The 18256-nt window shown below is 37.8% G+C and overlaps 1 protein-coding gene across 6 annotated transcripts in view; it reads right to left on the bottom strand.

Moving 5' to 3' along the window:
* Positions 1 to 9290: 9290 nt before the first annotated feature.
* b4galt6 (UDP-Gal:betaGlcNAc beta 1,4- galactosyltransferase, polypeptide 6) overlaps positions 9291 to 18256 on the bottom strand; it is a 28657-nt gene continuing 19691 nt past the window's right edge. For all 6 annotated transcript variants that reach the window (XM_040128966.1, XM_040128965.1, XM_040128970.1 and 3 more), the window contains 2 exons: positions 11301 to 11402; positions 9291 to 9714 (listed from right to left, as the gene is read on the bottom strand). In XM_040128966.1, coding sequence (XP_039984900.1) covers positions 9567 to 9714; positions 11301 to 11402 — 250 coding nt within the window. In that variant the 3' untranslated portion in view covers positions 9291 to 9566. The remainder of the gene's footprint in view (positions 9715 to 11300; positions 11403 to 18256) is intronic.

Here is an 18256-nt window from a genome sequence, read left to right on the forward strand (position 1 = left end):
GATGAGCAAATTGTTGCACGTTCTTTCATTACCATTAACATACACCTTAGTTTATTCTCAGTCAGTCCCCACACATCGTCCTGCTGCCCCAAATAATCACTAGAGCACCAAATGTGATTTAATCTACTGCTGAAAATAGTCCCCCACAAATGCGCTATGTGCTCTCTTTAGATAAAAACTACAATGAGCAGCTTTTTCAGGAGTTACTGAGCCTTTTCAAAAAATGAAATGATGCATTTGTGAGGTGTTTTTTTTATAGATTTATTTATTTAACATCATAGCAGTTGTTGGTGTTTTTCACGGGATTTGTTGACGGTGGAAAAAAAATAGTGCCAGCCTTGTTGTTTAACAGTGACCTGAGCTTCAAAACCACAGTGTCATTACTTGCATATAAATCTGTATTTTATATCAACAGTTGAGTATTACAGTATCTTTCTACACAGACTGAAGCAAATCAAGTTATTTTCTCTGACACTATACCCTTGTGTAGTGTCAGAGAAAAACAGCTGTTTTCATAAAAAAAAACCTTCTACAGTACATGTTCTCCACTTTACTCTATGTGAGGCAACACAAAACCATCTTCAGCACACTAAGTAAATCATCAGCAGTACCCTATTACATACAATATAAACTGTACTTCAGGAGGGTCAAGGTTATCAAGGAAAATGTGCAGATGTGATATTTTATCAAAAAAAAAGTGGAAATGTATATAAACAAAGGGACTCTTTTTAAAAAAATAAATTTGAGAACAAGCTGGAGACTAGACTTAACTCTTTTCACAACAAAGTTAATGTATCATGGGAAATGTGTCATAAGCACGAGAAAATAATGAGACAAACATCAGGTGTGTTTTCCAGAATATGGCAATGAAGTGTTTATTTTGTCTTCTGTTGACAAAAAAAAAAAAAAAAACATTACAAAGCAATGGTTCAACAGCGGACTCAAACTTTTTTTTACACTGTCTGTTACGAAAGACTGCAGGAAGTTTGACAATGGAGCTATGGGTGGGGCGGGGGGCTTCTAGCACATCCTTCTGAGCCAGTGACAGGCAGGAATAAACAGAAACTGAAGGAACCGATCGCATGCAGAGTGTGTGCTACATTAGCAAGTTCATAGGATGGCTTGGTGTGAACTTAGCTTCGTTTGTAAACATGAACTCATGGAAATGAAGAACGCGGTAATCAGATGACCAGGACATACAGAGGATCAATATCAAGCTGAGACTGAAGTGATGTCGTCAAACACCCAGGCTGAAGTCAGCAGGACAGGCGAAGATACCCGAGTGATTTCTTCTGTTTCATTCCTTATTTTAGGTTTCACGAAGCGCTCAGGACATTGCTTAGAAAATGTCTCTGGTGTCATTCAGCCACCAAAAAATACCAACCACCGTGGCCACAAACAATGTTTATGACACCAACACAGTCTTTTATTTAGTAACAGGAGAACCTGGATCTTTAAGGCGTATAATGAGATTAAAAAAAATACGATAACAATATTCAGCTGATTTTCAGTTGATTTATGGAAAAAGCAATTTGGCAAAAACAATTTTTCCGCACAAGGTCAATTTACTGGGATTTTTCTGGGGCTTTCAGCCACATCTCACAGCCTTCATTAGCAGATGGTGTTTGTTCAATTGCAATGGAGATGGTTCAGTTGTTATGTAGAGCCCAACTGACCCCCCCCCCCAAATTTCTAGACAAATTAAAACATTTTGGGTTTTACAATCAATTCGGACTAAGCAAGTATGCAAGACCCCCAAATCATGGATGAACTATGAGAACTGGAAACTGGACTCAAAACCACCCACTTGAATGAAAATTGCTTGCCTGGCACATAAGCCAAACATGTTTTCCAGCTTTCGGACTTGCGTTCACATTGTGTGGCCCACTTCACAGGCATATTAGTGTTGTATACATTTAGATTTTACATTGATGCGATGTCACACAAATAAATATCAACTAGATTAAATATTCATAATACAGAGTGATAATCAGATGTTTGGAGTTGGAGGTGTCCTGTCAACAGTTTTACAGACATCTCTTTTATAATGGTGGTTGACGGGGGAAAATGCTTTGTGAGCTGTAGGGGATTTTTTTTTGTTAGAATACCACTAGTGGCCATTGCGACAAATTAAAGCTAGGCAGAGTCGTGGTGCCATATTCAGCTCTCTTAATATATCTATGCCCCAAATGAAAGTTCTTCCCGGGATAATCATTAAATTTACAGTGAAACAGAAGTTCGAGCACCTTTATCTTCAGTAATGTGATGTATTTTCGAGTGAAACAATATGTGGACAGGGAGCTAGGGAGCTACAGAGGACTAGCTGTTAGCCTTCACAGACACATCCCTCTCCTGTGTTGTTAGACCAGGAGGATAACAATTAAAATTCAACCACATTCTTTGTTTTCACAGGTTTACCAGATATTGCTCTGTTAGCTACTAAATAGTTAATGATTAGCTGCATTTTTATTATTTATATAACCTCCCATTTTTATGTTTTACAGGATGAGGAAAGAGACGCACTTTGACAAAAAAGAAGTTTTGGTGCATATTTAGCATGTAACAAGAGATAAATGAACAATTAATACAGGGACACAAAACTGGATCTTGGAAAATGTATTTTTCATTTCACTGCATTGGCAGGACTGTTAGCTAAATGCTAACATCTTAATTTACATGATACACAAACAAAAGTGTGTTATCAGTTTATCTACTTTAGTGCATTTTTATCATTTGGCTGGCATTGCTTTCCATTGTCTAAACTGTCCACATCAATCATTGGTTGTGATTGAGACTGGAACTATCATGGAAACCTTCATTTTTCTATCCCCCACTTATTCCAAGCCCTACCCATTTGGAGCTGCCCCACTCACTTGTAGTTGGTCCTGGTATGCTGAGATATCCCTCTTGATTGATCAGTTCTACTGTTAACATGATGTTACAAGTAATCTCCATCTGCACATGAAGATCACGAGATGTGGCTGAATGTTCTGGTAAATTTCCATTGTTGTTTTTGTTTTTTTTGGAAAACAATTAATTAATTTTGAAGGGGGTTTCCTTAAATATGGTTCATAAAGAACTGTGACCCAAGATATGTATTGAGCAAGACATTCCGCAGTTGATAAATAAACTTGTTAGCATTCTCTAGTGGACAAATTATGCAACAGCAACACTGTTTCTAAATGACTTCAAACATCTTTGGTATTTCTGAATGCACATTGTTCTCTGTCTACCAGCATATACGTTGATACTGATATATCTGTGATAAGTGACTGGTATACTGAATATTGATTTATCAGTCAGATTCTAATTAGTAACATTTTTGAGAGACAAAGACAAAGACATTTTCATAGTGTCAGATGTGCCAGGTGAACATGGAAATATAAAAGACCACAGTGTTGCTACAAACTTCCACACAATTAGGAAAAACATTGGGGCCCAGAATCCTTTTCATAGGGATGAATATGTCATATCATCAGTATGAACACATCATATCATCACTGATCAGTAACATCTCATCAGTGGAAAGCAGCCCTTAGCACTTTTCACAAAAGCAAAGCCTCTGTGTACCTGCTCTTGTTATGCAGATGGCAAGTGGATATAATTTACATTATTTTTTTCCAAACATGTATTTGTAGGCTAGGCCCTTCAGACTCAAGGCTATAAAAGGGGTTTAAGGGTGCAGTTCTTGGTGGATTAACCTCACAGCGCCAGCAATTGGTGCTTCAAATTGTTGATGACAGAAGGATATATGATTGTGTTCATACTGTTTGCATGGATTTCTCAGCAAATGAGATTAAACCGCAACTGCAAGTGACATGCATTAAATGTGCAATCTTGCAGCTCAGTGTTAGTGCATGTGGACAAAACCTTTGTTGAACATGATCTGCAGACAGTCATGGTGGATCATTACACATGACTTCAAGACAGGCATAAACACTGGAGAGAACTGACTGAGCAAAATGTTTCATCAGAGCATTTGGATTCTTATCATGATTGTATTTCACACTCAGTCTGACTTGATGTGATTAATATAAAGGGGAAAAAATATTGACAATTCAGTAAAACAAAAGCATTTTTAATCTCTTCATGTAAAGAGAAAAGAAAGAAATAGAGCTCAAGGCACAAATAAATACTGCAAAATGTTATACAGTTTTCTAATGGTGAACACATCACCTGAACTTAGATATTTCTAATAGCCATGTGATAAAAAAGGCTGAATAAATTAGTGGAGTCAACCTCAGCTGGTACTGGGACCCACTTACCAGACACCCAACACTCACTAGAGCCAATGAAAAATAACTATTTAGAAAATTGATAACAAACATTACTTCCCAGTTTAGCACTTAGCATTTGGACAAGAGTTTTGGCTTTGGCCACGCAATATAGATACTAAGCAGATTCATGCAGATTCATAAGGGAATATACAGTAGCCTGATGTAAAGCACTATATGCTTACTGCCCTCCTCATCATACTGGGAGACACTAACTTCTCTTAGATTTACTTTGATGCTGCTAGCAGAATAAAGCAGAGAGAAGAGAAATCAAGCACAACAATGTGTAAAACCTGCCTCATCTGTTAAAGGAAAACGCCAACAGCTTTAGACATCATGCTCATTGTAGTAGTCAAGTACTACCCTGCCTGTGTCAACTGTTGTATGAGTCTTCTGTGGCTCTGGAGACAAAATAACACTGATGATGTCATAGTCATGGTATCAGGGTTGTCTCAGCCTGGGCTTGGAGACTGCACATCTATAACAGAAAGTCTGTGCTACAAACTGGAAATCTGCATTAATCAGGCACAATACCAAATTCCTGGAGTACCCCTTTAACCTTTAAAATGTTGAATCATTCTCTGCTATCAAACTATACTGTAGATACTGGTAAAAGTCATGTCTAAATTAGCGCTGTTGCAGATGAAAATAAGAAAGAATACTCCACACAGTGGGTCTGGAAATGCAAGGTACACCATTACCGGTAATGTCAATTTTTCTAAGAGCATTATTAAGATTTGTATTGCTTTTAACTATGGACATGTGGGGAAGAAAAGGTGGGAGACAGGCGAAGAACTGTAGAGGCTATGTAACCCATGTGTTGAGACTCAAATTATGGGACGCAGGAGGGGAGGTAGATTTTTGAAAGGTGATACTAATCAAACAAACACTTCAACACAAAACTGATGTCAGGGAAATAAGAAGAAGCTCATCATGGTTTCAAGTTCACTGTCAGTGCAGCAGGGGGGTCTTTTTGTGTCTAAAAAGTGTTGTAGTTTGGACAAACTTCTTCATAACCTTCTTCTGCACAAGAGTAACACATGGAAAGATGAAACATGGTCATAATGTCATGTTAATGAAATTATGTTTAAATGCAATCATTTTGTTACTAATTGTCATTATAAATAAATGATAACAATGATATTGGATCTGGGGTGATGCATTCTTGTTTTTTGTTTTTTTTTATTGTTGTGTGTGTTTGTGTGAACCACTGTACCAGACTATTATGTGTTACCCCTCATGGAAGTGGGTTCATACTTTAAATATGTTGACAAACTAAATTTGAATACAGCTTCTCAGATATTTGATATTTTACTACACAGTAATTAAAGTATTACTGCTGTATTAATACTGTAGCAACAAATCAACACAGAATATATGTATAGTGGTATTTGGAGGGAGGGGCATTATGTAAACCCTTAACTCTGTGACCACATGGTATTGTAGATGCCCTTACCAGCTGAATGCCAAGAATAATGATCAATACTGTGATGAAGTGAGCAGCCAGGCTACATGAGCCACTTCTCAACAACACACCATCTTACTGCTACACAGTCAGATCACAACCAGTAACCTGTTAACAAGTCTGATTTCTTCTCTTATGCAAAAATGTCGTACTATGCTAAGAAAGGCATAGCACAAGAGAATCATCAGCTAAACCAACACTGTTCAAAATACACAGTTCACCAGACAGGAAAGACCACATCTAAAAGAGGTGCACTTGGGCACAATGTCAGACTGACTTGTGACTGCTCTTTTCTCTAATATGATCCACATACTATCAAGTGGTAAACCTTTGCAGCTGAACAAACGCTAGATTGTATTGGAGTCTGAGGTTCAGACATATCTTCTTTTTGAGGAGAAAAATAAATTCTGTAAACATAGAGGCTGCTACCATTGGGGTTGGGGGTAGGGTTGCCATGGTTATATCCAACATGGCTTAAAGACAGCCATTCCCAGAGGTCCTTGCAGTGTTTGTGTGGAGGAACCCTGGGTGCACTGACTGACATGTAATGCTTTAAAGTCAATAGAAAATAAATTTGATCATCACTCTGGCCATTTCATACCTGTAACCTATTTTCCTCCATCTTACCTATCCATCTACTGTTAACAAAATCTCAACTGCTTTACAACATGTGTGCCTGTGTCAGACTTTCAAGTGTGTGCCAATCCAGATATTAATTGCACACAAAGAATGTAATTTGCACACAACACTTCTGTAATTACATGCGTCATTAAAGCCAAAAAGCAAAAGCAGATCTGTGAAAAGTGGTGCAAAAGTAATACTTGTGTCACCACTTTGAAACAAGACATGCCTTTATATGCCCACTAGTACTGGCAGGAAACACACGATGAACAGCATGACTGCGGACCCTGTACACTGTGTGATAACATACCATTATAGAGGTTCATTGTATAAGATGTGTCTAATACAGTCTAAGTCACCATTAGTGTGACTGTATCAGATGTTGAGGCACATCAGAATACTTAGTCAATCACAGCACAGTAAATAGAAAAAATGAGTTTTTAAAATTCTCAACTTGTCTGCTGATTATTTTCTTCATTAATCGATTCATTGTTTGGCAGATAATATTACAATTTTTTCCAAAGTGATTTCTTCAAATTGCTTGTTTTGTCTGACCAACATCCAAAAACAAAATGATATTCCCTTTATTATTGTATAAAATATATTCACATTTGAGAGGGTGGGCTCGTGAGTTTTTGGTATATTTGCTTAAAAATGACTGAAACTATTAATCGATGATTGAAATATTTGCAGCTTTCTGTCAATCAACTAATTGACAAATCAACTAATTATCATCATTCCAAATAAAAATGTAACATATTCAGAACCATGTCATCAACAAGCAGCATCCATCTGCTGCCACTCATTATTTATAATTGTACGTTCATTTTTTCTTTTAGGTTTAAAGTTAATTCCTTACCAAAACAATTTCACAACAAGGACCATTTAGCAGCTGCTCTGATGCTTTAGACTGTTTTACATGATCTTCATCAGCAGACAGACTTTGTCTAGTTGTCTATCTCTGCTATCTATCTACTGTATGTACAAGTCCATGACAACAGGGCAAACTCCATCTGCTAATGAAGATCATGTGATGTAATCAAAAGCTCTAAAACAGATATTAAAAGGACCTTGTGGTGATTTGGTTTCTCAACATTTTTACTACATTAAAAAATGTAGATGTGAGTCTCAGCAACAGTGGCATAGAGGCCATTTGGTTCTAAAGTTCTTACATGTCTTTGGTCACCAAAGCTCTAAATGGGCCATTGGTGGATGTTTCTGTAAGTGAAATGTAGAACCACCATTTGGACTTATGACCAAAGACCACAATCACACAGTATATAGGGGTCTCTTATGGACTCATCATGAAGCAATTTAACAAGATGAAATAGACAGACGGGACAGGATGTAAGGTCCAGATCAAAAATGGCCAGAGTTCTGATTTAACATCACAGGGCATACAGTCAAAGAAAATATCCAAACATACAATTCACGGTCAAGTTCAAAACTTAAAGATAATCCTCTTAACAGTGAACATCTGGTCAAAATAATCTGTCTACATATTTCTCTAAAATCTCAAAGATTTAAGAAATTTTTGACATTGTGTGCCACTCAAGAACTGCTATAGCTTCAGCTGTGGGGAGCTAACACTAAGGTTCTCTCATTTTGGCCCTTCTGACTGCCTCACAGGCTTAGGAAAAAAAATGATAACACCACATTCCAGCCACACACAGCATTCAGCCCAAATTGCCATGCTTCGGCGCATGGTACAGTACAATGAAGAGCTTTATCACATGGTCCAGCACTAAATCTTTAGAATACAAATCATAAAAAAATGTAAAAATAAAAACACATCTTAGACAAAAAATATACACTCACATGAGACCATGAACCTGCAATAAGCATATTGTTTGGACACACTCGTGCTGTAATGGCTGACCCTGCTCCTAGTACACAGTCATGGAGGAGAGACTCAGTCACACCTTCCTACTGAGGAGGAGCTCTATTTTTTCACACAGTGCAACTCAAAGAAAAAAAAAAAAAGCAAAAAAAAAGCAAAACAAAAGAAAAAATTAAAAAATATACACATCTCCAACTGATTAAATAATTCATGTTTGAAAAGAACAAAATCTGGTAAACAAAAATAAATTAAGGCATGCCAAAGATAATGTCAATATTGAGATTTGGATACCTTTTTTTTTTAAGCCAAAAATCCTATATTGTTTGAAGATCTTCCCGTTAGGAAGAAACCAGTCACTCTTATTAAATCCTTAGAACGAAGGTAGCTGCCAAAATAAAATTCAAACCCACTGGAATATCACTGTAATATGCCCGAACATTTAAAGGCCCATATTTACATATTTGTGTTCTGTGTTCAAACTTTAAGAGGCTGATATTTACATACATGTTCATGCGGAATCAGCAGCATTGCAGCAAAAACAAACAGCAAATACTTGAAGTGAGATAGACAGGAGCGCTTCTTCAAACATCTCGAATCAGAGAAAATAAATAGCATGTATCAAAATTAAAAAATGTACATCACAAATATTAATGTTGACCTTGCTCAGATCCCTCCTTTTAAAGGAATACTGTGACCTAACAAAATGATATGTATAAAACAAGTGATAGTAGAAAGTGAGACAGGAACTTGTCTGTTGGCTTGTAAGGTGGCGGTGATACATCAGAAAAGAAGCAGTGCGGAGCCGAGCAGAGGGAGCTGTGGTTCTGCGACATTAAGGCTTTGCAGTAAACATCAGAGCTGAGATGCTGCTGCTCCCTCCAACCTAAACCAAGACTCATGTCAACTTGTAGTAGTTAAGCTGGCACGGACAAAAAGACATGCAGCAACTCACCCATCACCCATCACCCAAACACACGCACGCACACACACACGCACACACACACACACACACACACACACACACACACACACACACACACACACACACACACACACACACACACACACACACACACACAAACACATACAGCAAAATCAACAGTTCACTTTGAGAGATTTGCCACTGCCTCTTCATTTTTTCCTTTTTTTCCTTTTTAATTTTTCTTTTTTTTCCTCATTAGAATTTCTTGGCAGCATTACATGGTGCGCCACTTCACCCCTCCCAGCCTGTGCCTCCCTCCTCTCCGCCACCCCACTGCACCACCGCTCTGCCTCTGAATAGTTGAAAGGGGTGCTAGGAGGCAAGGCTGGAGGGGAGCTGGGTGAGTTAGGGGTGTTGAGAAGGGGTTGGGGTTGTATGGGCCGTTCAGTAGTCTGCGATAGGGGCAAGCTCAGCGTACAGGTCCACCGTGATGTTCTTGTAGAGGCTGCTGAGGGAGACGTGGGGGCTGTAATGGAGATTGTTGAGGCCGTCCAAGTGTTGCCGCTCTTTGGAATACCTCAGCAGTTTATACCTACAAACACAGTCACGCAGTTCTTATATCAATATTTATCAACTCGGCCTGCCCCGCCCCTACTCTTCTACAGGACATACACCTGTGGCTGCCTTGAGGAGCAACTCTCTCTAGGACTGATCACACTCATACACTATTCAAAAGTTTCAGCAAATTAAAGCTGTAGATTACTGCTACTACCGTCTGTGGCTCTCAGCTCCAAGCTCATTTGGTTCCTACTGAAGACGTAAATCCATATAGGTTCATTTAAAAAAAAGCTTCAATAATTTCCTGAAACAGTTGGTCACTAGTTTTTAATAAAGAAACGAGAGGAAATAGTGCATTTATTGGGGACTATTTTTAGCATTGGATTCATCTAATTTTTTAATTGTTTAAAAAATTGTTTTTGGACAACAGTGGAGCTCTATGGCACATAGGAATAAGATATATCAGCCTTTGATATACACACAATACTTGTTAGTAGGAGACATTCAGTGTTGGTTTGGGTCTATGATTAAACAATAATAAGAAAAAACAAACAAAAAAGTATCACTAGCAATGTTTACAGGGCTGAATGATACAAATCACATACACTTTAAAATTCTGCTGACCATTTCCAGTGCATACTTTACTATATTTTATATTTTCTCATTTTGTGTTTTTCCCAACTTCCAGGACGTTCACTTGTTTCCATTATTTTCCAATGAGTGCAACATTACCATCAAAGTTCCGGATGAAACACTGAACCACATAACCAGGTTATCATTACACACATGCACAGCACTGGGACGCTATGAAATTTAATGCCTCCAAATTCTTTTTAGCTTCATTATCTTGATATAAGTGCTGATGTTTCATGTGAAATAGATCACGTGTAACTGGTGATTTTTACTTTGTTACTTCAACCATGGCAAAACATCGCTGATACTGTAAATATTTGCTTTTAACTGTTATGATCTTCCCTGCAGCTTAAATTAAGTTCTATGCAATCATCTAATCCAATGAAATTACTTTTTGTGATAAAAAGGATGTTTGATTAAATGCAGTGTGTAAATGACATAGTAAGGACCGAACATTTATCAGGTGAAAAAGGCAACAAAGATTGGTTTGTTGATTTCAAAACCACTACACCTAAGACAAAAATTGTCACAAGTTAATTTCTTTCCAGTGTCATTTTCAGTGAGCTTGGCAAGTGACTATGCTACTGTAACAAGCATTTCATTTAACTGCATCGTAAGTAACGTAGGTCCAGTTTAGGTAAATATCTACACTGTTGTCATGAATTAGTGTCATGTTCCAAAACAAATCCAAAAGCAAGTTTTGTTTTTTTAATTACGCTGTGGTATTAGTCAGTATTAGTCTTGCTAATATTAACTTAGCATAAAGAAAAATGGAACCATCTGACGTTTACGTTAATTGGTACTTTGGCTGAGAGGCTCAATTTATGTCGTAATCTTCGTCAAAAACTGACCTCCCAGAGACAGCCCTCTTCAGTCTTCAATCTTCTCCAGTGCATTTACAGAAACCAGGAGCTTTTTTCTTTCCAAGTAAAAGAAAAGACTTAATTGTTTCTTCTTTAGAATAGAGACCTTATTGTAGATTCTTACCTCCCGAGGAACTGCACCTCTCCTCTGTGGTGGTGAGGAATTGACTTGTACTTGCCAATATCTCCTTCTGGTCGCGTGACGTTGAGACCAGCATAGTGAACCCTGGGGAGAAACCAGGCTGCATTACTGTTTACAGCTTTAAGTCAACATGAGCATATAGCATACCTCAAACCATTTGTTCAGCTGAACTGATGTTGTGAGCGCTGTAAACAATCAGCTGATAGAAACTAGAGGAATATCGACTTACAAGTACATTTTTTAAACGTTTGTTTTCAGACAGATGAAAGTACAAAGCAGTCTGTTGAAACAGTTCTGAACAATCAAGCTGATTATTAGCTGACACACACAAACAAAATCATAGTAATATGATGGTATTGGGTGGTATTTTCAGGTGTGCTACCTTTCCAGTCATAGATCACTCTGGCAGTACCACTGTTCTTAAATATAAAACTGTTCAGTTTCACACTGACATGGTGGTATAATGACACTCAATAATTTTAACGCAGTGCTAGACATACTGTTAACTAAATGAATACTTATGTCACAAACTCAAACCAAATCAATGACCTAATATTAAATGTGGGAAGAGGTGAAACTCATTAAATATCTGGGTCAGTATTTATCAAGAGTTTCAGGGCAGGAAATCCTAACTGTCCAATTCTCAATGATGTATTTTTTTATCCGACTTTTAGGACTAGGAATAAAAGCATTTTATCAACTTTCCTAACATAAGAAGTGACTCTTATTAGAGCTGCAGAGGAGTTTTAACCTGAGGAGCTGCAGGAGATTGAGGTCAGACTGAGAGATGTTTTAAATTTTTAAATGTTTGTTTTGACAAAAACTGAATAATTTTTGAGTGCAGAGAACAACACACAATCTCTCCTCGGAAACTCAAGTCCTCACGACCTTAATGTAATGGGGAAATATGGCTGACACACACTGATGAACCGACAACGTCAGCACTCATTAATCAAGCTTCATGTTTATTTGCCTCATAAAGATATTGTACATGGCAAGGGTCCTCAGTGAGAACAGACAAAAACCTATATGAAAACAAGCATGCCAACCTGGCTGGATTTCAGCTGCACAATGAACAATATCTCCACTTAATTACAACTGTTAAAATTTAATAAAGGGTTTAATATTTGAGAGATATTTTCACATTAATAAGAGTGACATTACAGAAATAAAATTTTCCTTGCATGTAGGGAAATATACACACACCAAGCATTTATTAGGAGCACATCCACACCAGCTTATTCATACAATTATCCAATCAGCTAATCATGTGCCATGAGTGCAATGCATACACACACAATAGTGTGTGTGTGCACTTGCTTTATTAGAAATGATTATCTTCTTCACTTGCATCGTCATCTCTTTACCCCTCATATTGACAGACAACTCCACCTCTATATAAATGGCAATTCTCAACTCTCAGTCAACTCTGTGCCACGTGTGAGCTATTTTGTGCTTGAATTAACAGTGAAACGACACACAGCTGCCCAGCAAACATTTAGTAGCCAAATGTCCACACATTTATTTCTATATTGACATAAACTAACTTAAATTAAAGCTGAGACTTGGCATTTTAATGTAGTATCCATTATTTTATTCCAAACTGAATGTTCTGAAGATCAGAGCCTGAAGAAAAACAAATGGGTAACTGTCCAAATACTCAGGATCTGGACTATGTAAACAGTTATGTCCATAAGTATTTGGAAAGTGACACAATTTTAATAATTTTGCCTCTGTATACCACCATAGTTGATCTGAGACGAAGCCATCAAGATGTGATTGAAGTTGAGACTTTCAGCTATAATTCAAGAGGTTTAACAAAAATATTGCATTATCCGTTTAGCAATTACAGCCATTTTCGTACATACGCCCTCATTTTTAGAGGCTCGAAAGTAATTGGACAAAGCAACATAATTATAAAAATAAGGATTATTTTTAATACTTAGATGAAAATCCTTTGCTGTCAATGATTGCCTGAAGTCTGGAAACCCCTGGACATCACTAAATGCTGAGTTTCCTCCCTTGAGATCCTTTTCCAGACCTTTACTGCAGCTGCCTTCAGTTGCTGCTTGTTAGTGAGTCTTTCGGCCCTAAGTTTTTTCTTCAGTGAGTGAAAACCATGCTCAGTTGGTGTGAGGTCAGTTGACTGACTTGGCCATTGAATAATATTCAATTTATTTGCCTTGAGAAGCTCTTGGGTTGCTCTCGCAGGATGTTTTGGGTCATTATTCATATGTACTGTGAAGCACTGTCCTATCAGTTTTGCTGCATTTGGCTGAATCTGAGCAGATAGTGTAGATCTATACACTATTCCTCCTGCTACTTCTATCAGCAGTCACACCGTCAATAAATACCAGTGACCCAGTTCCATTGGCAGCCATACATGCCTATACCATAACACTGCCTCCACCATGTTTGACAGATGATTTGGTATGCTTTGGATCATGAGCCATTCCTTCCCTTCTCCATAGACTTCTCTACCCATCATTCGGGTACAATTTAATCTTGGCTTCATCTGTCCAAAGAATCTTGTTCCATCTAATCTAGTCTAATCTGGCCTTACTGTTCTTGAGAGTTACCAGTAGTTGCTTGATCATAGACTTTGACAATTATCAGCTAACTTCTCGAAAGTGTTCTTGACCCAGCTAGATATTGTGAAGCGGTTTATCTTCACCAAGGGAAGAATTCTGCGATCATCCACTTCAGTTGTCTTCTGTGGTCTTCCAGGTCTTTTGGTGTTGCTGAGCTCACCACTGCAGTCCTTCTTTTTAAGAATGTACCAACATTATTCATTTGGCCACTCTTAAAGTTTCTATCATTAGTCTGATATGTTTTTTTTTGTTTTTTCAGAATAATAATGGCCTCATTCATTTGCACCTCCTTGCACTGCATATTGAGAGTTCCCAGGAACAGCTACAAAATCCAAATTAAACACTTGGAATCAACTCCAGACCTTTAATCAGCTTATTTTGTCATAAAATAAGGAGGGAATAGGCAACACCTGACCATGAAACTGAGTGTCAGTTCAATTACTTTTGAGGCTCTGAAAATTAGGGACTATGTATAAAAATGGCTGTAATTCCTAAACGGCTAGGGTAGTATTTTTGTTAAACCCTTGAATTACAGCTTAAAGTCTACACTTCAATTACATCTTGATGGCTTCGTTTCAAATCCAACGCGGTAGTGTATAGAGGCAAAATAATGAAAATTGTGTCAATGTCCAAATACTTATGGACGGAACTGTAATAAGTCTCAGTAGAGGGTTATGGGATGAATATCATGTCATACTTGGAAATTGAAAAAAAAAATGCTACGAAAGGTTGAGACTCAACGTTTGAAAACTTGAAATCTAATAAAAGTTTTAATAGGCTGAAAAAAAAAATTAAATTTCTGCGAACACTATTTTGTGCTTGAGTCTTGAAAACTGCAGCACTCTTTTTATATTGTTTCTCAAACACATTTTCAGAGTTTCAGGTTTGTCACTGTTCACCTGGTGTATTTAGTTTGTTTTCCAGATTTGCACTCGTATTGCAGACCATTCTTTCAGAGCTGTGTTTACAACACACCACTTTTCAGATATCTGCCCACACAGTTGCCAGCTTGCGAGTCACATGATTTCAAGCAACATTGTCTCACAGCTCTGGTCAGAAACTCCGAAACAGTGTGTAGCTGAGCTTTTTGAACGTGTAAGTCACAAAGGTTAAAGGTCAACTCCAGATATTTTCTACTTTATTGTGTTTTTCTGGGTACTACTGCATGTGAGAAAAACGTTATATGAAGCATTTAGTGTCACTAGAGGGAGCTGTGTGATGACTGACAAAAGTCTAAATGATGTCACTTGAGTCAGCATCAGTTAGGTCTGAATACTAAAAGTTTGAAATGTAAAAAATCTAGGGGTGTGGAGTTAGAAACTAGATCTCTGTAACCTGCTTATCATATCTGCTGCTAGCTTCTGGCTCATCCACTGCTACTACCATAACACACAGGCAGAAACACCTTCTATGTCATATTTTGAAACTGAAAAAAAATCTTTAGAAGTATGAAACTCAGTGTTTGAAAACTTGAAATCTAACAGGTCTAAAAGGTTTTGCAAGATTTTAACGAAGTTTTGAAGGCTCGCATGATTGTTTGATAGGCTGAAAAAATTCAAATCCCTGCAAACATTATTTTGTATTTGAGTTTTCCTTCTTCATAACTACACCACTTTTTTTTATTTTACAGTGTTTCTCCTACACAGTTCAGGCTTTCAAATTTGTCACTGTTATCCCAGTGTGTTTGTTTTCCAGGTTTGAAACCTTGCAAATGGTGATCTGAAAACTGTTGCGCATATGTTGGGGAAAAAAATTTCATTGGGCGAATATTTACTTTGTTACTTTTGCGGATGTACATTTGCACTTGATTTGCAGACTGTTCTTCCAGAGCTGAGTTTACAACACCGACTTTTCAGATATCTGCCCACACAGGTGCGTGCTTGCGTGTCAATTGATTTCTGGTAGCGTTGTTTCACAGCTCTGGTTTTTCTGGGGAAAAAAAAAAGCCAGGATCCTGAAGTACAGTCCAATCACAAGTCATATTTACCAGGTTAGTTGGGATTGACAGACTGCTCCGCCAATGACTGACACAGGTCTCTGTGCTGTCTGATTTAGTTTTAGGTCAGATATTCGACAAACATTCATTCCGGATCCAGCGTGGTCACAACCAGTGTGGGCAGTTTCTCAGTTTCACCCAGTGTTTGCAGTAAGAGGATGGTTAGCTCACCTCTGGGCCCATGCTCTTAACCACAGAGATCAGGGACCATCAATAAATTAACACTTGAGTGACACAAAACCAATTTTATTTTAAATTCTGTATTTTTGTTCAATAGTTCCATGTGATGTGACCCAGTGACTCAAAATCACTACCACAAAGTATCACTACACAGGTCACCTAAAGACACTCGTCTGCGTATTGGATTTTAATTTGTATTCCTATAAGCAAAATGAAGTGGAGTAAGACATACAGGAAAGGCAACACAACATTAACAAATAAGAGATGGGACATTTACAGACATACACAGAACACTGGCTTCAACATGGATTCCTGGATTCCAGGATACTCTACTTCTACAGGTACACCACTGAAAGTGTCCTGAGACTGTTGAACTCTTATGCACATCACTAAAACACTTTACTTGCATCTTATTAATACGGATGTGGCTTTATCTTCACCGCTATGATTTACGGGTTACTACAAGTTTACAACCTGCATACATCGCAGTGTGTGTGTACACACACGCACACAGGTACACACACACACAGGTACACACACACACACACACACACACACACACACACACACACACACACACATTATATACATATACAGGTATACACACACACACACACACACACACACACACACACACACACACACACACACACAAACACACACACGCACACACAAGATGGCTGTGGTCCACTCTTCTTGCAGTCGCATGAAGAGCAACTTTCTGCTCTTAAATTTGTTCCATGCACGCTCAAGCATTTCATCAAACTCATTGTTTTGCCAGTCTTGGCAGCAGCGTACTTTTTCCATTTATTGCATCACGTGCTATTGACACCGAGCCTGATAAAATTCAGCCAAACTTTTAATCTCAGACATTTTTACACCCACTACGCTATGCACACTGTAGTCAAGCCTCTCAAAATACAACAACCCACGTGAGCCTCATCTCCAGGCTTGACTAAGTGTTTTTCCTGCACGCCTCTACCATATGTTCTTGAAGCATTACATTAGACAGCCAGTCACCAGCATTATTAGATTTTGGTACAAGCATGCGGCATGCTTATTTGTTCACTGATGCTGAGAATTACTCTTTAGGTATGAAAATTTGGTACCGAATGACAAGGCATTTTTCGATACTCGACAGAATCTAAGCATTTTGGTCGGTATTATAAAAGTAGCTCTAAGTATTTGTGACAGTGACAGTAATAGTGCTTTTCTTTTTGTTCCGTCATACAGTACAGTATATTACCACACAAACCAGCACAGTATTACTGATGGATCCAGCACCATTGTCATCAGAGCTTGAGACACAAAAACGCCACTAAAGGAATAAAGTCAATTAACATTTCATCCGCTTGAAATTACAATGTTCTTTATGGGTTCTGAGCGGTTTGAGATATTTTATGCCAAAGTTTTTAAAATGCAATAGCAAAACCTTAATACATCTTAAGTGTATTCTTAATGCACAATATCAAAATCCTATCAAATTTGTAAATGGGTTTTTTTGGAAGAGGTCAAACGCAGATAGAAGCCTGTAATCCTAAGAACTCGCTTTCTACTTGGAATTATAAGGTTCTATCTTGCAAAACATGAAAAGAAGCAATGATTTTCAAGGAACACAAACAATTTACAGTACAGCTGTACATTAACACTTTTTAAAGAACTGCAAAAAGACAGACATTGCTTCAGCAACGTTTTCATGTTTCATAAAGTATTATAAATATGCAAACATAAAAACTTAGAAGTTTTCACAAGTCATTTCAATTTTTTTCACTGACTATATACAATTAAAATATTTCAAACAATGCAACAACTCAGCTTTTACTAAGTCTCTAACTCATCATGTTGGCACTGCATGTTATGTACCTCTTGTATTGCAGAGTGGCCTGGCATAGAGTACTTTATTTTAATCTTTTTTATTTGAAGATGCCTTGTCAAGAAGTCTGCCATAGCAAAAGCTATTACGGCATTTCTGTTCTGAGGCGCTCACCTGTCACTCTATGTTATTATCGCAGTGGCATCTGGATGATCATCCTCAACATAGCCTCTGTCCAAAAAGCACTATAGCACTTCTTAGTTTTTGAACTGTGAGCAGTAAGATTATACAAGTTAGGTTTTCGATTGTATAAAAATTAGCTAATTTCAGCTCATGGACATGAAATAAAATTCTGTAC

The sequence above is a fragment of the Xiphias gladius genome, chromosome 6 (genome assembly GCF_016859285.1).
Source record: "Xiphias gladius isolate SHS-SW01 ecotype Sanya breed wild chromosome 6, ASM1685928v1, whole genome shotgun sequence".
NCBI classification, from domain to species: domain Eukaryota; kingdom Metazoa; phylum Chordata; class Actinopteri; order Istiophoriformes; family Xiphiidae; genus Xiphias; species Xiphias gladius.